General features: G+C 34.6%; 1 protein-coding gene across 16 annotated transcripts in view; it reads left to right on the top strand.

Annotated features, from left to right (window-relative positions):
• LOC119039446 (putative P2Y purinoceptor 10) overlaps positions 1-23,902 on the top strand; it is a 56,690-nt gene extending 32,788 nt beyond the window's left edge. The window contains exons 3-7 of one of the 16 annotated variants that reach the window (XM_053662418.1): positions 2,708-2,751; positions 2,889-2,923; positions 10,233-10,358; positions 17,359-17,516; positions 19,680-23,902. In XM_053662418.1, the coding sequence (XP_053518393.1) occupies positions 19,732-20,775 (1,044 nt within the window). In that variant the 5' untranslated portion in view covers positions 2,708-2,751; positions 2,889-2,923; positions 10,233-10,358; positions 17,359-17,516; positions 19,680-19,731 and the 3' untranslated portion in view covers positions 20,776-23,902. The other 15 variants (XM_053662413.1, XM_053662415.1, XM_053662414.1 and 12 more) reach the window with 15 other exon arrangements.
• The last annotated feature ends 3,306 nt before the right edge of the window (positions 23,903-27,208 follow it).

Genomic DNA, 27,208 nt, shown 5'->3' with positions numbered 1-27,208 from the left:
ATAAAAGTGAAACTGGACCACCAACTTACACCATACACAAGAATAAACTCAAATTGCATAAAAGGTTTAAATTTAAGTTTTGAAACCATAAAAATCCTACAAGAAAACATATGCAGTAAAAACTCAGATATCTCTTATTGCAATAGTTTTTTCTGATATGTCTCCTAGGGAAAGGGAAACAAAGAGAAAAAATAAATGAATGGGACTATATTAAACTAAAAAGCTGCACAGAAAAACAAACCATCACAAAATCAAAAGGAAACCCACTGTATCGGAGAACATGTTTACCACTTATACATCTGATGAGGGGTTAATTTCCAAAATTTATAAAGATATATACAAGTCAACACCAGGAAGTCAAACAGTCTAATTAAAAAATGAGCAAAGAATCTGAACAGACACTTTTCCAAAGAGGACATACAGAGGGCCCAGAGACATATGAAAACATGTTCTATGTCACTAATTATCAGAGAAATGCAAATTAAAGCCACAATGAAATATCACTTCACACCTGCCAGAATGGCCATCATTACGAAATAAAAAAAAAACAGTGCTGGTGAGGATGTGGAGAAAAGGGAACCCTGGTGCACTGTTGGTGGGAATGCAGACTGGTGCAGCTGTTACAGAAAATAACTCAGCCACTTTTGGGTGTACAAAGCGGAAGTTTATTTTCTGCGCGGACCCATAGGAGTCAATCTCCAAATTCCGGGCCCCGATCAGTCAGGAACAATTGTCTATATAGGGTGAGGGGCAGTCTGCCACTCTGACCATTACTTCTGGCGAGAGAGCAAGAAAGAGGAACTGCTGATAAGAGTTAATACAAATTTCTTTGTTCTTGCTCCACAGTTACTTAGTTACTTGCTCTCCCTAATCTTGTTGACTCAGCTGTGAGCCCCCCTCCTGGACAGGCCATTAGCCATTACATTCATACATTCATCTTATTGATTCACAGGCTAGCTCCCCTCCTGGGCAGGCCACTACACAGCCACTGTGGAAAGCAGTATGCAGTTACATCAAAAAATTAAAAATGGAACTGCCTTATGACCCAGCGATCCCACTGCTGGGAATATATTTGAAGGAACCTGAATCATATGCACCCCTATGTTCATTGCACCCTTATGTTCATTGCAGAGTTATTTACAATAGCAAAGATTTGGAAGCAACCCAATTGCCCTTCAGTAGATAAGTGGATAAAAAGGCTGTGGTCCATTTACACAATGGGATACTACATGACTGTAAAAAAGAAGGAAATCTTACCTTTCATTATAGCTTGGATGGACCTGGAGAGCATTATGCTAAGGCAAATAAGCTAGTCAGAGAAAGATAATTACCATGCAATTTCAGTTATATATGAAGTCTAATGGACCAAATGAACAAACGAACAAAATAGAAACTGACTCATAAATACAGAAAACAGACTGCCAGCTGTGGGAGAGGAAGAGGGTTGGGGGGCTGAATGGAAAAGATTAAGGGATTAAGCAAAAAGCAAAACCTCATACACACAGACCACAGTATGGTGATTACCAGTGGGAAAGGGGGTGGGGGGTAAAAGAGGGTAAGCAGGGACAAATGGTGATGTAAGGAGACTTGAATTTGGGTTGTGAACACACAACACAATATATAGATGATGTATTGTGGAATTGTACAACTGAAATGGATAGGGGACTCGAGTTGGAAAATTTTAGTTTAAGGTAAAAAGTTATAAGCTAAGCAAGCAATGTATATATTAAAACTTTTGTTTCAAAAACTACAGATAAGGCCTGTCCTGGCTCCTAGGAAAACAGCTGACCTCCAGGGGTACTGCTAAAGATTACCACCTGGGGAAAAGTGGAGGCATACAGGCCATTGTGTTCCAGAGAGAGACAGATGACCACACTGCCCTGGGAACAGCTCACTGCCCAGGACAGGAATATTGCAGTTTCTTCTACCTGACCCTCCCTGAATTTCAAAACCCCTCACCGCACCTTGTTTATCCCCTGGTATACAAAGTCTGGCCTGGATAGAAGAGGGTCTGTTAGAGTATGAACCTGCCATCTTCTCAGATCTCTGGCCATCTGAATAAAGCACCCATAAAGATTCAATCGCTGTCATTGCTTATTGGGTTTGGTAGTGACAGGCAGCCAGAATGCTGGTGTCTTTTCCAGTTTCAAAACCTATATAATTTTATTAAGGAACTTCACTCCAATACATTCAATGAAAATGTTTTTTTTTAAAAGATGTGAATTCCTCTGCAAGACTGTGAAGCAGGAGGAAGTCACAGTAAAAAACAAAACACTTGGATAGACAATGGGGAATAATAAAAAGCAATATTTAATGTTCTCTGTTTTAAAATGATCAACGTTTTAAAAACATTATATTTTAAAGATATTACAACTTATTTTTATTTCATTTTGAAACAAAAAGTAAAATTCCAACAGTTAACTGGGTTTTTATAGTTTAAACTTTCAGAATAAACTGAGAAAACTATGGTAATGCATGGCAAATTAAAGTCATATACTCTGTTCCTGATTGAAGTGTACAACTCATGGAAACTCTGAATTTATCAAAGCCAAAATTTCAATTTTCTTTGCCCACAATATCCTCTAAGGGAAATGCCTTTCTAAACAACTGAATGATGCTGACGAACAGTTCTACTTCTCATTAGAGGTAAACGATTTTTTTGTTTTGTTTTGTTTTACTCAATAAACTACGTTATTTCCTCTTGTAGCTGTACCAGCCTGCAGTTCTCTACCGGATATCTGGGTAGAAAGGGTAAGGTTCTTGGCTTTCTCTTCATGCATTAAAAAATAGAACTTAAAAATCCCTCTGAATTGAAAACGACAATGTGAGTTTCTGCTGCCTCCACTGAAAATGTAATCCTGACCCTGCTAATATCTTACTTTTTAAAGGATGCATTGTTATGAAGAATGGAGACTACAGTGAGGTAATATCTATTTATAAGTTTAAACGGTTAAATGTTCACTGAAACTGCTGCATGTTTTGTATAAGGAAATGTGGCTGTCTAGAGGGAAAGCTCCTTTCTCTACAATGTAGTATACAATGGACATAAACCAGGAATCCAGACTTAAATTAAACATTGCTCCTAACAAATTGATGTTAAAAGTAGGATAGTGGTTGATTAAACAAATTTCTGGTAGTGTGAGCAGTGGAGGAGGAAAACTTAAAAATTTAAATCCAGGGTTTTGTCAACCAAATTAAGCAGCATAAAAATGGTAAATACATTTAAATGCCTAAATCTTTTCATAAGCTGAGACTTGACATGTTTCTTTTGATTGGGACATTTTCCATGCATGCATTCTGGGGTGGGACTTGAGAGCTTGAAATAGCACAAAAGGATTTTATCAAGCCCAAGAATCTAGCACAGCTGTCAAATCTCAGAGGGGCAGATTCTCAATTTATGATAAACATTTCTTTGGATGTATTTTTAATTTGACAACATGGGAAATATTTTAAGAAGTAGATCCAAATGTATGCTGTCTTTGTTAGAAGGAATTTCCTCCATTTTCCTTACTTGAAATGATAAAATAGGTGCTGCCTTTTTAAAAAAAGTCTGGTAGTTTCACACTTGGAGTTTTATTATTAAATATGTAAGATTATTTAGAAGTGTAAAAATTATGTACATCCTAGAGAAGTTAGTGCAAGTCATTCAAGATATCAGTGAGATCTATTCATATTCATATCTTCAGCATATTTTGTATATATTGAATTCCTCCAGATTAAACAGTTGGAGATACTAAATTCTCTTTTAGTAAAGTTGACTCAATAATGATTTTTACAGTGAAATATAAGGATAAAGACTTTATTTTACTACTGGATTTATTTTCCAGAAACAAAATGTAACTAACAGCTGTATTCTACATGAGCATGACTCACAGGATGGCACTAAGTGCATATTATGGTTGCCAAGTGGCAGCATAATGTTGGATATTGAAAGCAGCTCTGCTTAATCTTTTTGACCACAAGTATAGGTGGGGCTTTTCCTCCAACGAAACAGTTCCGAAGTGGTTGAGACTTGGTACAGTGTATGAAACCCAGGCAGGCAAGGCAGCTGCAGGACTTTGGGAACCTCCAGAAGAGCTGAGGTCAGCAGTTTTCCTTGGACTGATCTTCCCCTGAAATTGTGTTTTGGCAGGAATATGAAGACAGGACCTCCTCAGCAGACTTGGAAACTCTGGATTGAGTTTTTTCACCCCAATCTGCTCCCCTTCCCTCAATTACCTAGCGAGTTAACTTGAGTTAACTGATTATTTAACCAGCTTCTGAGGCTGGGTTGGAAGAGGGAGGAAATTGATCATCTCTGTATCTCTAATACCAAAGGTTAATCTAAAGCTCATTCTTAGTAGGGACTTGGTATTTACTAAATTGTTAGTGTCCTAGGGGAACAGAGGGTTTGCTGTTAGCTGACTTTACTGAAGTATTGCTTACTGCAGCTGTGAATGTGAGTGTCCTACATGACTGAGAAATTATTCACTACAGCTTGAGACAGTTTTCCAATTGGCCAAAATTATTGCTTAAGATTGGGAAATAATACTTGTATATAATTTAGGAGGGTAGTAAATGATAACATACTACTAGAATCAGATTTACAAATTAGCCACAGTTTAGCATTTTATTTTAAGACTAGGAGAAGGCATCCCCAACCTATATGTCTCCTAGATTTAACTGTGTGTCTGCCTCCAACCAGAAGTGAAAGTACTAGTAACGTATTACTAGAAATTATTTACTCTTTCTCTAACCTCCTATCTTTTGAACTATAAATGTTCCTGGGAGTGGTAAAGGCTAAGCTACAAACAATTCAGCAAATGAGTTTCTGAGTTTGATTTATCAGCCAGCTGCTAGATTTTTGTAAGCAAGGAAGGCTGGCACTTCAGAAGGTACTAGGTTATTGAGAAGAGGACAATGGGAGGAAAGGGAAGACAATAAAGGGTAATGGAAAGGGAAGTTTGCTGACTTCATACACCATGACTACTTATTAACCAGAAGTGTAAAATGCATATGTTCCATACCTAGCCAACAACTTATGAACGTAACTATGAACAGCCCAAAGAGTGAGCAGTGCCAATCATGGGGTTAACTTTTCTGGCTTTAGACTAGAGCAATGTGGCTGCATCTCTGCAGGCTGTAGGGTTGGTTCGGATTTACCATCAAATTTCCTGAATGTCTTGCCTGAGAGTTGGCTCTGATGGAAGATTCAGTTCAATGGCTGCAGAATAAGCACTTTTTTTTACCCACCCCCCCAGAGGCTTCTGAAGGATTTTTAATTGTGTTTGCCAAAGCCAGAGAGCAATTTGTATGTCAAACAAAACCAAGCAGAAACCTATTTCTTAATTGTGAATCAACATTCATGAGAATGAATAGCCTGGAAAGTTCAAATCTGGTAAGTCATAAGATGATTTTCATCAAAGCATGCTATATATGAAAAAATGAGTTCTTTTTTTAATCAGTTTCCTCATGCAGCTAGCCAATTATATTTCAGCACATTTCAAGAGGAAGTCTTTTAAAAAAACTTTTTGTTCTGAAATATTTTTATATTCATAAGAAGTTATAAAAATAGTATAGAGCATCTGTGTTTACCCTTTATCCAGCTTTCCCTAATGATAAGATCCTTTGAAACTATAGTACATTATCAAAAGCACAAAACTGACATTGAAATAATACTAAGTAAACTACAGATTTTATTTAGGTTCCGACAATTTTTACATGCACTAATTTGTCTGTATGTATAATTCAATGACATTTTATAACATGTATATATTTGTGTAACCACCACCAAAATCAACATTCAAAATTAGAGCCCATGACCCACAACAACAATAAAATACCTTTGTGCTACATCTTTACTTTACAATTCCTCCCATCCCTAACACTCTGGCAATTACTGATATGTTGTTTTCCATCTCTATAATTCTGTTATTTTGAGGATATTACATAAATGTTACCTTTTCAGATTGGCTTATTAAAATTAGTATAATGTTCTTGAGACCTGTGTAAGTCATTGTGCATGTCAATAGTTGGTTCATTTTTATTGCTGAGTGCTACTCCATTTTCCAGATGTACCACAGTTTTTAAAATTTATTTACCCACTGAAGGATATTTTTCCATCTTTAGGATATTAAAAATAATGTTGCTATGAAAATTAATGTACAAGTTTTTGTGTGAAAAGTCATGCTTTGATTTCTCTTTAGTAGCTACCAGAGTGGACTATCTAGCTTATACAGTAAGTGGATATTTACTTTTATATAAAAACTGCCAAAGCAATTTTCAGAGTAGTTGTACCATTTACCATTCCTAACAACAATCATGAGAGATCCAGTTGTTAATTCTAGTCAGCACTTATTCTCAGTATTTGTTAATGATATACATTCTAATATGTATGTGTGGTATTTCACTGTAGTTTCAAATCACATTTTTCTATAAGCTGGTGATGTTGAATATATTTTAATATGCTCATCAGTGAATTATCTATGTCCTTTGCCAATTTTTACACTTGATCTTAGCCAAAAGGCTGAGAAGTGATCCTTTGCCAATTTTTAAATTGGGTTCTTTGTTTTCTTACAGTTGACTTTTGAAAGTTTTTTATATAAATGAAAGTCCTTTTTGGATATGTGGCTTGCAAGAATTTTCTCTAAGTCTGTGGTTGGTATTTTTATTCTCTTAAGAAGGTCTTCTATAAAACAAGGTTTTAATTTTTAATGAAGGTCAACATGTTGATTTTGTTTATTTTTGGGGGTCATTCTTTTGGTGGCATATCTAAGAACATTTTACCAAGTCCTAAATCCTGAAGACCTTCCATGTTTCATCTAAAAGTTTTATAGATTTTACATTGGACATAAGGTCAATTTTGAGTTAATTTTTATATAGGATATGAGGTTTAGCTCAATATGACTTTATTTTTGGTTATAGAAGGATTCCAATTGTACCAACATCATTTGTTGACAAACTATTCTTTCTTTATGGAATTTTGAATCTTTATAAAAATATCAGTCTGCTTTGTAAAAATATCAGTGTGGATCTATTTCTTAATTTTCTATTGTTTCCTTAATCTATATATCTCATCCTCTACCAATACTACATAGTCTTGATTATTTTCACCATATGGTAAGTCTTAAAATTAGGTAACATGATTGTTCCAAATTCAGTTTTGTTTTTCATAATTGTTTTCGCTCCTTTGTTTTTTTCCACATAAATGTCAGAATAAGACTGTTTATATGTACAAGAATACATGCTAGAATATACTTCAATATGTAGAATGTATCTCAGATATATAACAAGCCCATAGCTAAAATCATAGTCGATGGTGAAAGATGCAAAGTTTTGTCTCTAAGATCATGAACAAGACAAGAGTGGACGCTCTCACAACTCCTATTCTTTATAGTGCAGATGTCCTTGCCCAGAGCAATAAAGCAAGAAAAAGAAATAAGAGGCATACAAGTAGGAATATAAGTGGGAAATTTTCTCCGTTTGCATATGACATAATCTTATATAGAGAATATCCTAAAGATTTCACCAATAAACTGTTAGAATTAATCAAAACAGTTACTAAAGTTGTACAATACAGATGGGCAAACAAAATATTGTGATTCTATACACTTGCAATAAATTATCTGAAATAGAAATAAAGAAAATATATCTGAAATAGAAATAAAGAAAATAATCTCATTTACATTAGCAAAAATATTAAAAACAGGAATAAATTTAACCAAGGAGGTGAAAGATCTATGTACCAACACTATGAGATTTTGATGAAAGTGAAGAAAACACAAACACATGAAAAGATCTGATGTTCATAAATTAAAAGAGTTAATATTATTAGGTTTATTATAATGTTTATAATTACCAAAATTATCTATATATTCAATGCAATCTCTATCAAAATTCCAAATGCATTTTTCACAGAAATACAAAAAATATTGAAAATTCATAGAGAACAAAAGACTCCAAACAGCTAAAGCAATCCTATGAAAGAAGAACAAACCTGGAGGCATGGAAACTTTCTGATTTAAAACATGGAAATAAAGAACAAAGTGACAGTGAGCAGAGGGGAGGGGGAAAGGGACAATGCAGAAAGAAGGAGAAGAGTCAAGTTAAGGAACATGTAAAAAGCACCCATGGACAAAGGCAATGAGGGTAGGGTTGAATGTGGAAGGTGGAGTGGGTGAGGCAGGGGAGACTAATGGGGGAAAATGGGGACAACTGTAATTGAACAAAAATAAAAGACTAAAAAACAAACAAAAACACAATATTTCCATGCAATATTAATCAAGCAATATGGTACTGGTGTAAAAACTGATACATAGACCAATGGACTAAATCAAGAGCCAAGTAATAATTCTATGTATTTACAGGCACCTAATATTTTTGTTAAGTATATTTTATTGATTATGGTATTACAGTTGACCCATTTTTCCCCTTTGCCTCTTCCTGACTGGTACCCCTATTCTCTCCAGCAATCCCCACCCTTAGCTCAATGGGTTGTACGTATAAGTTCTTCGGCTTTTCTATTTCATATACTACTCTTAACCTCCCCCTGTCTATTTTGTACCTAGCATTTATGCTTCTTATTCTCTGTACATTTTGCCCCATTCTCCCCTCTCCCCTGTACTGATAACCTTCCTTGTGATCTCCATTTCTGATTCTGTTCCTGTTCTACTTGCTTACTTAGTTTGTTTTTTAGATTCAACTGTTGATAGTTGTCAATATATTGCCATTTTAACGTTCATATTTGTATTATTTTCTTTTTCCTAGATAAGTTTCTTTCACATTTCATAGAATAAGGGCTTGATGATGATGGACTCCTTTAATTTGACCTTATCTGGGAAGCACTTTATCTGCCCTTTCATTCTAAATGATAGTTTTTCTGGGTAGAGTGATCTTAGATGTAGGTCCTTGCTTTTCATCACTTTCAGTATTTCTTGCCTGCAAGGTTTTTCTTGAGAAATCAGCTGACAATCTTATGGGAACTCCTCTGTAGGTAACTCTCTGCTTTTCTCTTGATGCTTTTAAGATTCTCTCCTTATCTTTAAACTTCAGCTTTTTAATTATGATGTATCTTGGTGTTGCCCTCTTTGGGTTTAACTCCTTTGAGACTCTCTGAGCATCCTGGACTTGTATATCTATTTCCTTCACCAAATTAAGGAAGTTTTCTTTCATTATTTTTTCAAATAAGTTTTCAATTTCTTGCTCTTCCTCTTCTCTCTCTGACACCCATATGGTTTACATATTGGAGTTCTTAAACTTGTCCCAGAGATTCCTAAGCTTCTTCTTTCTGTTCCAGGGGAATGTTTATTTCTTCTTTTTGTTCTAAATAATTGATTTGAACCTGGCTTCTTTCTGTTCATTGTTGGTTCTATATGTATTTCTCTTTATTTCACTTTGTGTAGCCTTCACTTCTTCCTTTATTTTGTGGCTGTACTTAGTCATTTCTCTGATCATCCTGATCACCAGTGTTTTGAACTCTGCATCTGACAGGTTGGCTATCTCCATGTCACTTAGCTCTTTTTCTGGTGTTTTGTTCTGTTCTTTCATTTAGGCCATATATTTTTGTCTCCTCAATTTGGCAGCCTCCTTGTGTTTCTACATATTATGTAGAACTGCTTTGACTCCCTGTGTTGGTGCACTTGTTACATTGTAAGGGACAGAGCCTTAGTTATTTGACAGGGCAAGGCAACCTGCTTTGCTGCTTTATGGCACTGTCTGTGGGGCATAAGTCAAAGAGAAAACAATGCCACTTGCTTGGCTCTCGCCTCATTTCCAATCACTTCCCCCAATTCCTTTAAGTGATTGGTGCCCTTCTAGCTGCTGCCCTGGTGCTGACTCCCCAAGTGAATGTTTTGTGTATGTTCTAGGACCCTGTGGGCCTTTAAACAGACTCTCCTGGGAGAGTGGCAATTTCTTCTGCCACCCCAACCCCCACTGTTCTTTATAGCCAGAAGTTATGAGGCTTTATTTACTGGTGCCACAAACTTAGACTGTGTGGTCTGGCCTGGGGCTAGGATCAATTACTCCTTTGCTGTCCCTCCTTTTTCTTATCTGCCTCACGTGAATGTGGGGCCATCTTTCTCACCAGCCACTGTCACCACTGCCTTGCCATGACGTACTGAATTCTCTCTGCCCTGGCTGCCTATCTCCACCTCTCTTACCAGCCTGGATGAATGATTTTTCTTTAAATCCTTGGTTGTCAGATTTCCGTACAGTTAAATTTTCTGGAAGTTCTGATTATTTTTTCTTTCTAGATTGGTTGTTATCCTTCTTAAGGTTATGGGAGGAGGTGAAGCATGTCTACCTATGCCTCCATCTTGGCTGGAAGTCACAGTAACCTACTGTTTGAGAAGAGACCAAGAATACCCATTAACTGAAAGGTAGTCTTTTCAACATATGGTGCTTGTGTATTTACAATTGTTAAATCTTGAATAATGACCCTCTTTGTCTCTTTATATATATATTTTACTTAAAGTCTGTTTTGTCTGATACAGGTATAGCTATCCCTGCTTTTTCTTGTTTTCCATTTGCATGCAATATCTTTTTCTCTTTTTTCACTTTGTGCCTATGTGTGTTCTTACATCTGAGGTGAATTTCCTTTAGGCAGCATATAGTTGGGTATTGTTTCTTAATCTCTTGAACAAGCCTATGCTTTTTGGTAAGATAATTTAATGCATTTATATTTATAGAGATTATCGATAGGCATGGAATTATAAATCCTATGTTAATTGTTGCTGTGGTCTAGTTACTTTGTCTCTTTCTTCCTTTTTTTCTTTTGTCCTTTGTAAATTAGTGATTTGCAATAGTGGTATGTTTTGATTTCTTTCTTTTTACTTTTTGTATATTTGCTGTACATTTTTGCTTTGTGGTTATCATGAGGCTTACATACAACATCTTATAGATGTAACAGTCTGTTTTGGGCTGATAATAACTAAACTTAGATTGTGTACAAAAAACCATATTCTATTACTCCCTTATCACATATTTATTGTTTGTTATCATAATTTACCACTTTTTATATCATATATCCATTAACAAATTATTTTATTTACACTTATTTGTAATACTTTTGTTTTTAAAACTTATACTGTAGTTAAGTGATTAACACAATATCATACTATAGTACTGGAGTATTGTGAATTTGACTGTTTACTTACCTTTACCAGTATGTATTATAATTTCATGTTTTGTTCTTAGTTATAGTTTTATTTCAGCTTGAAGAATTACTTTCAGGATTTCCTATAAGAAAGTTCTAGTGGTGATGAACTCTCTCAGGTTTTGCTTGTTTTGGAAAGTCTTAACTCCCCTTAATTTCTATAAGACAATTTTGCCAGGCAATGTTTTCTTAATTGGCGGTTTTATATTCCAGCATGGTTTCTTTCTTAAAAGGGTTTTGTTATATAAAAGAATTTTATTTTTGTACTGTTTTAGAATTTTTATTTGTGTTTGATTTATACTGCATTAGTATAATATTTCTCGGAAGAGATCTTTTGGGGTTCAAATTTTAGGGTGACCTATTAGCTTCTTGAACTCAATTTTCAAATTTCTTCTCACATATGTGAAATTCTCAGCCATCATTTCTTTAAATAAGCCTTCTGCAAAAGAGCAGAAAAACAATTCTCCTTCTTCCCCTTCTGTGATGACAACTTATGCATAGACTGTTTCTTTTAATGATATCACATAATTCACATAGGCATTTTTTACTCTTTTTATTTATTTTTGCTTCCTTCTCAGGATGATTTCAACTGTTGTTTCTTATGTATAATTTACAATTCTTTATTCTGATTGGTTATGCCTGATGTTGAAGCTCCCTATTGAATTCTTCAGTTTGGTAAATTCTTCAAATCTTGTATTTCTGTTTCATTTTTAAATTTTTTACTTTAATTTCTATGGGCCAAAGTATTTTTTAAAGTTTCATTTAGTGTTTTCTCTGTGTTCTTTTGTAGTTCACTAAATTTCTCTAAGAGGATTATTCTGAATTCTTTTTTATGAGTAGGCACTTACTTCATAGATTTCCATTTCCTTAGGGGAAGTCATTGATGTTTTAATTAGTTTCTTTTTGTGCAGTTATATTTCATTGATTATTCATGATCTTTGAGGATGTAGGCACCTTGTTCATTCTTCATAGATTGGCTTTGGGAGATAAATTTTTTTACCAACTGGCACATCCAGAGATAATAGTGGGCTGTCTGATGGTGTCCGTGGGTGGCACAGCTACTGGTGTTTTTGAGGATGCGATTCTTGTTATTGGGTCTGCAAGTAGTTAGGCTTGTTGTATGGATACATGGGAACAAGTCTTGTGACTGGGTCTGGGGGAAGGGCTTGGCTCTCCAGTCTGTAGTGATAGGCTTCAGCCCAGCATCTATGCAGGTAATCCTGGATCCTGGATCCTGGATACAATGGAATCAATTATTGCTAGGGCCCAGTGGGGTGGCCTCAGTATCTGAGTGTAGGGATCAGTCCAGTACCAAATGGGTTTTGGGGGGACTTATTGAGAACCTGGGTCATAGGATGCTCCATGGGTTATGGGAGCTGGCTGTTCCTGGGATGTAGTGGGAACCTGGATCCATGCCTCTGGTTTTATTTTGTTTATAAGGTTATCGTGTTCATTAGATTCCACATATGAGTGAGATCATATGGTATTGTCTCTCTCTGGCTTATTTTGCTCCTGCACTGTTGGTGGGAATACAGACTGATGCATCCACTGTGGAAAACATTATTGAATTTCCTCAAAAAATAAAAATGGTCATCTTTTTCCACATCTTACTAGCTTTTGTTGTTTGTTGATTTTTTGATAATAGCCAATTTGACAGGTGTGAGGTGACATCTCATTATGTTTTTATTTTTCATCTCTCTGATGGCTGGTGATGTTCAGCATTTTTTCATGTCTATTGGCCATCTGTATGTCCTGTTTGGAGAAGTGTCTTTTCAGACTGCCCATCTTTCAGTTGGATAGTTTGTCTTCCTGATGTTGAGTTGTGTAAGTTGTTTATGTATTTTGTAAATTAAACCTTTATCAGATGTATCATTTGCAAATATATTTAGCAATCCCACTTATGGCAATATATTGTAAAAATCCGGAAACACTAATCAGAAAAAAACATATGCACCTTTATGTTCACAGCAGCATTATATACAATAGCCAAAATTTGGAAGCAGCCCTAGTGTCCACCAATGTCCACCAGTGGGATTCTATGTGGCTGTAAAAAGGAAGGAACTCTTACCTTTTCCAACGGTATGGATGGACCTCCAGAATATTATGCTAAGCAAAATAAGCAAGTCAGAGAGAGACAATACCATATGATCTCATATATGTAACACATACACACAAACAAAAGCATGGTGATAGCCAGAGGGAAAGGCTATGGGGGATAAAAGGAAGTGGGCAAAGAGGGAGTAAGTGAGGACAGAATGAAACTTTGCTTGGGCTCATGGGTACACGATGCGGTGTGCAGATGCTGTTTTATTGAGTTATACACTTGAAACCCATATGGTTTTTCGAACTAGTGTCACTCCAATAAATTCGATTTTTAAAAAACTGATGAAAAATCTTAAAACAAATGTTTTTTTTTGCTTGGATTAAACTTAAGTATCTTTATTTTTCACAACAAAGGAGAACATTGAAATTCTGAGATGACATAGTTTACTTTTCTATAAAATATATTTTAGAAACATGGTTTATATAATCCATAAATCGGTGGTTATTCTGAAAGTTAATAACAATATTTATGTATATTTTATTTATATATTTTTCATTATGAATTATTTTACTGTATTTTTATTGTGATTTAGTACACTTATACTTCCCTTATTGAATCAGTTGAATATGAATGTTTCAGATAAGTTTATTAGGTTTTTCTCAAAGGTCAATTGTGGTAGAAAAAAGTATTAAAAGTCCAACTTTTTATTATAGCATTACAAGAACTGCAGATTTTAAAAAAAGAAATCCTTATTTTTTCCTAAAATCTAAACACAATGGAATATTTTTGTCTTTATTTTTGTTTTCTTTTATTATCATTTTTTTCCACATGGTCGACACAGGATAAATAATGGAATGAAGATAAATAGACCAGATTGTACTGTACAGTTACAAAAATTAGGTTACAAACTTTTTGTGTGAGTTTCCTCATTCAAGTTGGAAAGAATATGTTAGTTGTCTTAGTCTATTTGGTCTGCTATAACAAAAATACTATAGACTGAGTTGTTTTAATAAAATTTATTTCTCACAGTTCTGAAGGCTAAGTCTAAGATAAATATGCCATGAAATTTAGTGTCTGGTAAAAATCTACTTCCTGGCTCATAGACAGTGCTCTGTTCACTGGTGGAAGGAGCAAGGGAGCTTTCTGTGGTCTGATTTTTAGAAAAACACTAATCCCCTGATGACCTAATCACCTCCCAAAGACTCTAACTCAAAATACCATCGCAGTGGAATTATGTTTCAACACAAGAATTTGAGGGGAGCATAAAAATTCAAACATTCAGTCTATAGCATTAATTAAATAATTCACAGTATTTGTTAGGAGATAATACATGGTTTCTCAGATAACACACAATCCTTGCTGGTCTAAACAGTGCTTTAGGGAAGTGGTTTTCAACATATGGTCCCTGGATCACATGGGACTCTTAGAAGTATGATTTCTTGGGCCTTAACCTTGACCTACGAAATCAGAAACTCTAGGAGAGATAGCCGTCCAAATGTTTCTAAAGCATGCTCAAGTTGGAGAACCATTGTATTGAGGTGGGAATAATAAATTTTGTTTGGATTTATTTGTGTCTAGGTAGAGGAAGTTGCTTTGAGGTAGACCTTAAAGAATGAGTCAGAATACTTCTTCCTTCAGCTAAAAAGAACTTGTCATATTTGGAAAACCAATAGACCTGACATTGTGGTGTTATGGGGGAGAGTATCAACTTTGGAATTTCATATAGGATGCCTTCCTGATGATATTATACATCAAAAGCTGAGAAATTTCACTTTAAAGAGCTCACTGAAAGGAAATTAGTTCCTCAAATGTGCATTGAAGAATGTTTTTCAAGGCATTTTTTCTAAGAGTGAAAAAAATGACTATGAAGCTCAATGTGCACTAGAAAAATAAATTATGATATACAATGCTGGTAGAATTCTAAGGATGAATTAAAATGATTATTTAGATACCTATTGACAGGATACTATATTCATAATTATGATAAAATACAAACTGATTATAAAATGTATGTGAATATGAGTCAAGTTTAGTTAAAATATCTACACATGCTTTTATTTATAGATCTATTAGCTTAAAAAGAAAGTAGAGTGTTATCCACCAAAATGTTAGCAATGGAAATATTGGTGATACATATTTGGTTTGTTTTTACTTATCTCTATTTTCTAATGTGAAACTAACTCTATTCCTTGTGTGAAAAAATAATGAAGGTTTAGAAACAACCTAATCTATGACTTTTAAGCAGATTTTGCACAATCTTATCTTTAGGGACTAGGCATATTCATTCTGTTTTTAAAAACACTGTATTTTCCTGGAATATTTGGAAAGAACTAATCCTTCTTATTGTAACAGTTCACTGTCAAGGTTAGTATTCAAAATCTGGCATAGGTTTATTTCTGAAAGTTTGTATTATTATTATATAATTGCAAAAATATGGTTTTCATATTACAGTTTCTTGGAAAAATAAAAATTGCTCTGTGGTTTTGCCAGTAATTTTCTATGTGAATTTGGAAAATTTAATTCCCCTGTTTTTTGGCCTTTGTTTTCTCATCTGTATAAAGTTGCAAGATCAGATCCTGATGAACTTTAACAGCTCTAATATTCTAAGAATATGTAATAAATTTAGAAAACAACCTTAGAGAACTATATGAGAAAGTATGGAGGCTTAAAAAATATTCAAACTCTTTAAAATACCCTTTAAAGAGTTATTCTCCAGTAATTATACAGGAGATTGTTGATACTTCTCTCCTTTTGTATGGGTTCTCCCTTAATTAAATTTTAAAACAAATTATGTGTTAACTATCAAGATACTTGAATGTTGGTATACTTCTGACACCTGGTGGTCAAATCAAACATCACAGCTAAATTCTAATTCCCCAGACACTCATTCACTCCCTGTCAATGAGACTTTTCCCCCCTGATTTATCCATTCATCATGCATCCAATCATTCACTCAACAAATGCTTGGTGGATATCAGCTATGTTTAAGACACTTACTGTGAAGGAAAGGAAGAAGTAAAAATGACTTTTTGGTATGTATGAAATTGCAGGCTATTTTGGGCAACAGAATAGACTCCATGAAATTAGCAGTCAGGGAAGGCTTCTTGAAGAAAGTGAGCTTTGCCTTTCTTGGGGCTTTCTTTAGTTTCCCCATCTGTAAAATGGCGGTAATATTTTATTGTAGCATGGTATTGCTGTTTATGATTGACAGCCAGAGTGCGTATAAAGTACTTAGTATAGCACCTTGCCCAAAGTAGGCACTCACTAATTATTAGCTGTCATTATAACCAATCTAAAGATAATCAGGAATGACTTCATGTATACCAACTATTCTCTAAACTTTACTTCAAAATTAATTCAGGTTCAAGCTTAAATAGTTTTTTTCTTTAGATTGACTATGCTGAACATAAAATCGATTATTTTAGTTAGTTCAGTGTATAAACAAACCACAAAAGAGATATTTACAATTTGCTAGACAAACTGGTCAATTCAGCAAAATGGTCAACTCAGTTAAAATAAATTAAAAGCTGTTTAATTAAATGAGCTGATTGCTTCACTGCAATGAGATGTCAGTTAATAAATATAGTCTATTTGAAAATCCCATCTAGTCAGTGCAAAAGGATCAAAGTCTGTTTGGCATTATGTGAGGAGTGTGTGGGTTAACTTAATCTCAAAACTTTTTAAATTGCTTGTGCTTAGGGTTAAGGAGGCACTTTCTTAGACCCTATGTTGCTTTCAGTTGTTAAGGTTGAGTCTGTCTCATTTTCTCTTTAATTACATAAAATATGAAGCAAACGAACTGTCTTTGCAAGCAATAAAAAGTACAAGAAACCATTAAAAGCTCATTTATTCTTTATTTTTTCTACAACTAGACACTTAAGTTATATTTCCTAAAAATATCAAACTTTTGGGTAGTTAAACTGCCATTTTCAAGGTTAAAAGAAAGAGGAGTATAGTGGATTTTTGCCAAAAGCAATATGTTCTGATCCAAAAAAACAAAAACAAGAGCAAGGACCATACCATTTGAGAAATGAATGTCTTACCTGAATAAAAACAAGATTTGAGAGAGGAAAGGACTGCTGTCTTTAGATATTTGCAGATAGGCAGAATTAGGTTGAAATGACAGATTTTGATTCATTAGAGGAAATAACTTTATAACAACTACAACTATTAAAAATAGACATTTCTACAAAGAAGACATGCAGATGGTCAACAGACATGAAAAGATGCTCAGTATCACTAATCGTAACAAAAATGTAAATCAAAGCTACAATGAGATATCACCTCACACCTGTCAGAATGGCTATTTATCAAGAAGTCAACAAAAAACAAACATTGGTGAGTATGTGGAGAAAAGGGAACCCTTGTGCATTTTAAGTTGGGGCAGCCACTTTTAGAAAAAGTATGGAGGTTCTTAAAAATGTGGAGAAAAGGGAACCTTTGTGCACTGTTGGTTAGATTGTGAGTTGGGCCAGCCATTAATAGAAAAAAGTATGAAGGTTCTTAAAAATATTGAAGTGTTAAAAAATAACAAATCTATTTCTACGTATTTATTCAAAGAAATGAAAACAATAACTCAAAAAGTTATATGCACCTCGATGTTCATCTTAGCATTATTGACAATAGCCAAGATATGAAACAGCCTTGGTGTCCATTGCTTGATGAATAGTTAAAGAAAATAATATATATATATATTTTATATATATATATATATATATATATATATATATATATATATATATATACACACAGACACACATATACACAATGGAAAATACTCAGCCATAAAAAGAATGAAATCTTTCTATTTGCAACAATAGGGATGGATCTAAATGGTATTATGCTAAGTGAAGTAAGTCAAACAGAGAAAGACAAATACCATATGATTTCACTATGTGAAATCTAATGCACAAAATATAAACAGACTCATAGATACAGAGAATAGATTGATGATTGCCAGATGGCAGGAGGATAGGGAGTTGCTGGGTGAAAAAATAAAAAGATTAAGAAATACAAATTGGTAGTTACAAAATAGTCATGGGCTGTAAATTACAACATAGGGAATATAGTCAATAATATTGTAATAATTATCTATGGTGTGAGGAGTAGATTTATCAAGGTGCATAAATGTCTAATCACTATGTTGTACACTTGAAATTAGTATAATAATGTGTGCCAAGTATACTTTAAAATATTTTAAAAATGTAATCATCTACATTAATAAATTTTCACTGAACTTTTTCTGAAAGGTGAAGTAGAAATAGCTCCTTTTGTTGCATCTACCAGAAGATACCTTGTAGTACTTCCCATACTCTGGTAGTTTTCTTTCAAATGGTTGCAAGGATAGTCTCAATACATGTGAATGTATGAAGCTACTATAATTCTGTAAATAAACACAAATCATTAAAGTTACAGACGCCTCTAGAATCTGCCATGATTTATGAGCAGAACTAATTTTGTTCTCAGCTAAATTCTGAAAGAGGCAAAGGTAGTCTGAGTTTCACCATCTTTTCCAAGCCACTATCCCAAACCTGGTGACCTCCCAGCCATTACCCAGGCTCTTATCCTGTTTCATTTCCAAATGTTTATATACTTACCCCTAGGAATCCCCTAATCCCTGATAAGATTGAAGTGAAAATTTGATTACATTTTCTCTTGCCCAGAGTTGATGATAGGGAAATCAGCTAGATTTCAAATTTACAATAAAGATGGAGACAACAGAGAAGCTTAAAATGTGGAATTGCACAAGAATGTTAGAATGTATGTTTGGGGGCTATGTTTTTTTGTTTGTTTATTCTCTCTCTTTTTTTTATTGTTGTTCAAGTACAGTTGTTTCCATTTCCCTCCCACTACTCTACCCCACCCCACTGACCCTCACCTCCAACTCCTTTTGGTTTTGCCTATGGGTCCTTTATACATGTTCCTTGATGACCCTTCCCTTTCTATACCCCATTATCCCCCTCCCCCTCCCTTCTGATCACTGTCAGTCTGTTCTCAATTTCAATGTCTTTGGCTATACTTTGCTTGCTTGTTTGTTAAAGGTGAGATCATATGGTATTTGTCTCTCACTGCCTGGTTTATTTCACTTAGCATAATACTCTCCAAGTCCATCCATGCTGTTGTGAATGGTAGGAGATCCTTCTTTCTCTCCGCTGCACAGTATTCCATTGTGTAAATGTAGCACATTTTTTTGAGGGGGCTATGTTTTACTGAAGTCTTGTTTGTTGATTATCTCTACAAGTGTATTCTCTTGACTGCAAAAGAAAAATCCTGACTGAGGTTATTGCCTAAACAGTGGATTTTTTTGATTTTTGAAAATATTTTTCAAACTATTGTTATCCATTTGTAGATTGCCATGATATTTTTAGTTTACATAGAAAAGGCCATCTGAATTTATGAAGGTTCGTACTTGCATACGTCTTTAGTGGGGAGCAAATATACTTGTATATCCAACTATGGATTGACATGCCCTTGATGCTATCTTTACTCTGTTTTGTGCAGATATCATCACTCTGATAGCGCTTTCCTTAATAAAGGAACATAAATCCTCAAGATGAGAAGTAACAGCACAAACACTACAAGAGCAAAGTGCACTGATCTCCAAATGCCATTTCAGTACACCCTGTATGCAACCACCTACATTACCATTTTCATCCCTGGTCTTCTGGCCAATACCATAGCCTTGTGGGTTCTGTGGCGCTTCATCAGCAAGAAAAATAAAGCCATCATTTTCATGATCAACCTCTCTGTGGCTGACCTTGCTCATGTGCTGTCTTTACCCCTCCGGATTTACTACTACATCAATCGCCATTGGCCTTTCCAGACACCCCTTTGCCTGCTGTGCTTCTACCTGAAGTATCTCAACATGTATGCCAGCATTTGTTTCCTGACCTGCATCAGCCTTCAGAGGTGCTTCTTTCTTCTCAAGCCCTTCAGGGCCAAAGACTGGAAGCGTAGGTATGATGTGGGCATCAGTGCTGCTATCTGGGTCATTGTAGGCACTGCCTGTTTGCCACTTCCAATTCTAAGAAGTACTGGCTTAGCCAACAACACTGAGTTCTGCTTTGCAGATTTAAGGCTTCAACCCATTAGCATGGCTTCCTCCATTGCCATGGTAACTATAGCTGAACTTGGAGGGTTTGTGTTACCTGTTATAATTATTACTTATTGCACATGGAAAATGAGAAAATCTTTACAGGAAATCCAAGTTCCTCCTCAGAATACCAAAGAGAGAAAAAAGGCTTTGTGGATGGTTCTGATGTGTGCAGTGGTATTCATTGTGTGTTTTACACCTTACCACCTCAACTTCCCACTTTTTATGATGGTGAAGCAAGATGTGTTTTCAAACTGCTCCTTTATCAAGAGTACTCTATGTTTCCACATAATTTCCCTGTGTCTTGCAAATCTGAATTGTTGTCTTGATCCAGTTGTATATTATTTTATGACCTCAGAATTTCGTGATAGATTTTCAGAACATGGTGGTCTGGTTTTTCAGTCATGTGTGAGATGCAAGGACAGTGTTTTAGAAATCCATCACAGAAATGAGGATCTTCAAACTATCTCTCTTGAATTTTTGGATGATTCCAAGACAACATAATCAAATAATTAGTGGGAATGATCTATATGCTCTATCAATATAGCTATGTCACCTTCAACATGATTCTTTTTTTTTAAGATTTTATTTATTTATCTTTAGAGGGGAAGGGAAGGAGAGAGGGAGAGAAACATCAATGTATGGTTGCCTTTCATGCATCCCCTGCTGGGAATTGGCCTGCAGGGAACTGGTCTGCAACCCAGGCATGTGCCCTGACTGGGAATCGAACCGCGATTGTCTGGTTCGCAGGCCCGTGCTCAATCCACTGAGCTACACCAGCCAGGGCAACATGATTCTTAAAAAATGGTGCTGTTGACTGCTTTAGCAAAACATACCTCCTTTTCTTTCATTTTCAAAATTAGTCTTTTGAAAGAGCTATCCATGCCTCTATTTTATGTCCCAATGCAAACATATTGTTCTATGGAGAACATAGGAAAATACAGAAAACGTAGGAGCAGTGGAATGAATAATACATCTGTTCCTCTGTAATGGGTCCAGTCTTTTCACCTTCTTTTATAAAAATTGAAAACCAGTAGATACAGGTGAATTTTTGAAATGTTTTAAAATGTGCATGAGAGTGATATGATCCTAGCTTTATTTCAAAAATAACACATTACTTGAACAATGTAGACAAAAGAGGAAAGGTTTATTAAATTAATAGGACGTATGAGAACTCTTATTCTTGTAATTTAAAATATCTATGACACTTTTACTTTCTCCCCTTGGAGAAACAAATAATTCAGATTGATCCCAAATATCTAAAAAATATCAACAGATTCACACACAACACATACACCTTAAACACAAAATAAAATTGTGTTCTAACTTATTCCATAAAGTTTACTGTCAGGTTTTTCAATGAAAGCTCTTTGGTAGGGTGTCTCTGAGTATGTGTGTTGTCATGCATGATTTCACACATTGGTACTCATTCAGAAAATATTTTGTTTATTTGTTCATTTAAATCAATTGTGACATGGTCTACCTAGATTAATTTACCTCCATACAACCTCAGCCAAAATCTTGCTTGATAGATTTAAACAATGAAGAGTTACACACATGCATATAGTTTTCCAGATGGACCTCATTTCTCACAGGTAAAGATATATATAAGGAGAACATTGGTGAATTAAGTCCTACTATGAATGAAAAATAAAACATTATGTTAAAATTACTTTGGTTAAATAATTTTGTAACACAAATCACTCCCATTGGAAATTGTAAACAAAATTTCACGTAACAGTTTTTATTAAAATAGTATTTTAAAAGGCAGTGGTTAGTTTTGTAAAATTACAGTCATGCACTGACTAACAATGTTTCCTTTCAGTCAATGATGGACCAGATATAATGGTGTTCCCATAAAATTATAATGGGGTTGAAAAATTCTTATTGCCCAGTAATGTTGTAGCCATTATTATGTCATAGTGCAATGCATTACTCATATGTTTGTGGTAATGCTGGTGTAAACAAACCTATGTGCTTCTAGTCATATAAAAGTATAACACATATAATTATATACAGTTCAAAATGTTTGATAATGATGATAAATGACTATATTACTGATTTATGTATTCTCTATACTATTTTTATTATTGTTTTACAGTCTACTCTTTCTACTTATGAAAAAATGTTTACTATAAAACCGTATGCTGTTTTAGCTGGCAGCAAGCAGATAGATCTCATGTTTGCCATGTCTCTTGATTGCATTATTTTCTCTTGTACTTGATTTAATCATGTGTTGTTCTTTGTTGTGTTGTAATATGCTACATAGGCTTGTAATCTAGGAGTGAAAGGCTATACCATATAGTCTAGTTGGGTGGTAGGTTCTACCATCTAGGTTTGTGTCAGTGCTCTCTATGGTGTTCTCACAATGAGAAAACTGCCTAATGATGCATTTCTGAGAATATTTTCTTTATATGGTTGGAAATCACAAAACATTTTATTTGTGTGAATTTTTTTGTAATAATGATTGCCTATCAAAACAACAACAGGCAATGTTTACCACAGGGGGACTAAAGAAAACAGAAAAATTCAAGTTCTCTGAAGTTATTTAGGGATCTATATTTTAGACAGTTGTGTCCTATAGAAATGATTGTCTCTTCAAGTACCTAAATATTGAAAACACCATTTCATCTGGAAGTGTTTCTAAAATATACTATTTCCTACCCACTTAAACAGTTTGCTTTAAACAAGAGGACATGGTGTATGAAAGAACTATTCATCCAGATTCACAGGAGCAGAATCTTAATTTCGGGTCTTTCACTGATAAGTTATGTGACTTTGAGCAAGTTAGTACTTTTTGGTTTTCATTTTTAGTACTTGTTCATGAGGGAGCTGGACTAGATGTCTGTAATATGAGACAAACTTTTTAGAATGTGCTTTCTAAACTTCAAAGAACTTTATAAATAATTATTTTTGTTATTATTAGTATTAACATTGTTGTTATTATTTAAGAAGAACTTCAACTGTAATATTTAATGTAATCTTTTTAGCATGACTGAGGATCATTATAAACATCAATTATTGTATCATACACATTTGCTTCTCTCCAAGCTATTGAAATTTGTAGAATTGCTTGTACCTATACTAAATTGGCCCTATAAATTTTTAGTTCTTATATATTCAATTTTTAAGGGCTTATTTTCCCACCAATTTCAGGCTATCTATTCATACTTTTTGCCATTGTCAGTAGGACTCTCTAATAAAGTCCTTATAATTTTAATTAACACTTTCTAATAGTTTATAGCTTTGAAAGTACACTAATCATACTAGTTATAACAGAGTTTAAATTTAACAAAAATGAGTAAAATTCTGCTTATTTTATTTTATTTACAAAGGATGTGCATGGAAAAAGAACATCTCCTATGGAACAAAGTGTATGGGTTTTACTTGATGGACTTTATGACATCCATTTTGGCTATGCAGAACTATTTTACTTCCTTCCTGGTTCTGTCAGCTGTGTTTGGATAGCTGATGTTGCCAAATATTTGAGTTCCAGTTTGTTGAGATGTGACTAGATGTTTATGACATCAAAAGTTTCTTGGAATATAAATATCACCAGGTTTAAATCTATCTATCATCTATCTATCTATCTATCTATCTATCTATCTATCTATCTATCTATCTATCTATCTATCTATCTATCTAGATACACACACATATATATAATGTAATATATATACATATAAATATATATAATCTATATTATATAGAAAAACTTCCAAAGCCCTTACTTTTTTCTCTTGTGGAGAGTTTATATTTTCTACAATTGTCTTAATAAACTATCTGCCCTCTCTGATTAAGACCTCTTGGTAGAAATTCCCTATGTATTTTTAGTTTTATTTGAGATACATTAATTTTTTTGAAATTGGTCTATTGTTATCATGAGTAATAAAAATTATCCAAAATATTTGGAGAAGCATAAAAAGAGACTGGTTTACTAACTCTCTTCATGGTACCAAAATTCTCTGGACAGCACCAATTTGCTCCTCCTTCTAGAGGAGGGGTTGAGGTGCTACATGCACTCATATTGATCCAGTATTTCTGGATCCAGGCAATTGTCAGATGCATCTCTCCACTTCCTATTCCCCCAAATATGGAAGTGCAGGAGTCCTAACAATGGCAACCTTGAGTATGCAACTGTAACTGATTGATAATAATTAGATAGATGTGGGTTCTAGTGCTATCTGCCCTTTCTTAAGTTTATAACTTTAAGCAAGACCTTTTATCATTCTGAAGCTGTTTCCTGATCTGCAGTATTGGTGATAATAATCTATGCCTTTTCAGCTTCATAAGACTCTTGTAGAAAGATCCAATGACAATTATTTTTAAACTATAATGACTATTTAAACATAAGGACACAGGGAAAAAGTAATGTTCAGAAAAGAATCAGGTAAGGGAGATAAAGTGTCCCTCTCAAGCCTCAGCAGCACAGTAGGTATTATTAAAGGTTTTAAACAACGTGTTAGCATAAAAAATGTGAATGTTTGAACCAGTTCCCAGGGTTAAGCCAATACTGGCTGAGGCCCCTGAAGTTAACAGAAGGAGCCATTTACCTGGCACCTCAGCATGGGTTAGTTAGATTCAACCTTTCAGAGAAGTGAGTTAGGATTACAGGTAAGTATCTCTGAAGAAATCAAATACTAGAGATTGACAATAGTCTTAGGGAAACAATGAAGATAGAATAGGGTAAAGTAAGCATCTCCTATGAATAAATTCAGTAGATGAAAAGCATGGTCTCCAGAACCTTGGGAAGAAATGGACTTGAAATATACCTAGAGAAACCTACAGCTGTAAAGAGGAGGACTAAAGACAGGAAGGGGTTGCCTAGCAGCATTGTTTGGACATAGATACATCTGTTGTGAGGCATTTAAAGGTTCAAATAAGTTCATTTATTGCATATCTACAATCATTGATTTGGTTAAGCATATTAGATAATCAAATCTGCATAAATACAAATATACGAAAACTCGGTGTCTTAAAAAATGTTAAACATACACACTTCTGCCTTTGCTCACACTGTTTCTCTGTCATGTATGCCTTTGCTTTTCTTGTCTATCTAGCCTTACAATTTATTTAATATTCAGCTTAAAATTGTATACAGTAAAGACCTTAAGGGTGTCAATCAAGGGCAGTATAATATGTTGTGCTCTACAATATTGAAATTAAACCCAATTTCTTATATGGATGTTAAGACCTTGGTAGTTATTTTCTGTTGTTAGTTTAATTAAGGCTTGCATATTTCTCTCTGTGTAGGAGATTTCTTTTTTAATATAAACTGTAGTTAATCTAATTTTATCAGCATCATGCAAGTAGTGGATGCTCAATAAATGCTTGTTGCATGATTTAAAAGAAAATATGTAGTGATTAGTTAGATCTCCAAAAGAATAATTCCTATAAAGTTGACATCAGTAAATGCCACAAGTTTTATGCTCTTATTCTGTCTTTCTTTAATTGCCATAAATACCAGAAGCTCAGGGCCTGAGAAGAGATTATTTCTCCCAATTTTATTGAGAAATAACTAACAAATTGGATTATGTGTATTTAAATGATATAACATGATGATTTGAAAAACATATCTGATGCATATATGCCACTGGAGTCATTGTACCTTGGAAAGTAGTTGAATTTGTTGAATACAAATGAGACCAAAGTCTGGCTGGCTCTCAGTTAACTAAGTAACCATATTACAGTACACTCTGACTTTGTAGTTCTTTAAAATATGTCTACAAATATGTTTAATATGTTTATTAAATATTAAAAAATTAAAAAGGTTTTTGGAAGTTTGATTCCCTTTTGTTTTGATGTGTGCTTGTTGCTATTAACGATTCTGTATATCTTCTTTTCTCAGTAGGAAATTGGAGGTATGAAGGAGTGGGTACAAAATAATGATAACATCTCACAAGATCAGTTACTCCTTCCCTCTCTCATCAATAGTCCTAATTCTTTCTTTTATTTCCAATGGATTAAATAAGGTATTGATAAAATCAGATCTGTTGAGTCTCATCCAAATTTTTTATAGTGCTTGAAACCTTCTCCTGCTCTTGCTACCTCTCCAGCTTGGCATTCTGTAGTTGCTGTGTCTTCTCTGGGTCATCTTTCTTGGCCAGTGGTGGCTTTTCATTTAGATTCTCACAATATATCTGTGGGTTTGTCCCAACTGGAAGTCAGTGAAATTTACTGCCTTTACCATTTTTGAAACTGGGTTAATAGAAGCAACTCTGGGAAGGAGGAGAAGGCCATAAAAGAACACATCACCCTAGGACCAGAATGAGAGAGGAAATTTAACTTTTGTTATTGGTTACCACTAGTTTATATGCTAGTTGCATATGGACCTCAAATCATATTTAGTATCACTTCTTAGTTCCTTACCTCAATATATCTTCTGTGACATCCACTGCCAATGGATGCCATTCCTTTATGTGACTCCACCTACTTTCATTTATCCCCCCCCCGCCTCATTAGGTTTTTCACTCTTTCCCATGCATTTCCATTTATTTGCCTCCTGACTCCTCTTCCCAGGATACACCTTCCACTCCTCAGCTTAATACAATTCCAGCTTCCTTAACCTGACATCCCACCTGATTTGTGAATGTTCTTATCATACGTAATAATGTAAAGAATAATGATAAGAACAACTCTATTCTTATCATACTTAATAATGTCTCTTCTTTTTGTGGTCCTGCAGCACCAATTGGCCAGGCCATACCTATTATACTTGCATACCTGGCCTAGACTCCAAATTAGGAAGGACACTTAGAAATCGCTCCTATATAACAAGAGTTTAAGAGTGACAACCCAGGTGGAAAGAGTCAGAGACTGGAAGGGTTCCCCAAGATACCTGACATTTGCACAATCAAGAAAATGCTGTTTGTCAGTATTATAGAATGAAGAAATAAGAACTAATGAAGGGAGAAAACTGATAAACCTCCTCTCCCAC

The sequence above is a fragment of the Artibeus jamaicensis genome, unplaced genomic scaffold, assembly GCF_021234435.1.
Source record: "Artibeus jamaicensis isolate MK-2021 breed Jamaican fruit bat unplaced genomic scaffold, CSHL_Jam_final contig_241, whole genome shotgun sequence".
Classification (NCBI taxonomy): Eukaryota; Metazoa; Chordata; class Mammalia; order Chiroptera; family Phyllostomidae; genus Artibeus; species Artibeus jamaicensis.
Note: the sequence above shows the minus strand (reverse complement) of the source record. Positions and strands in the feature narration are given on the sequence as shown.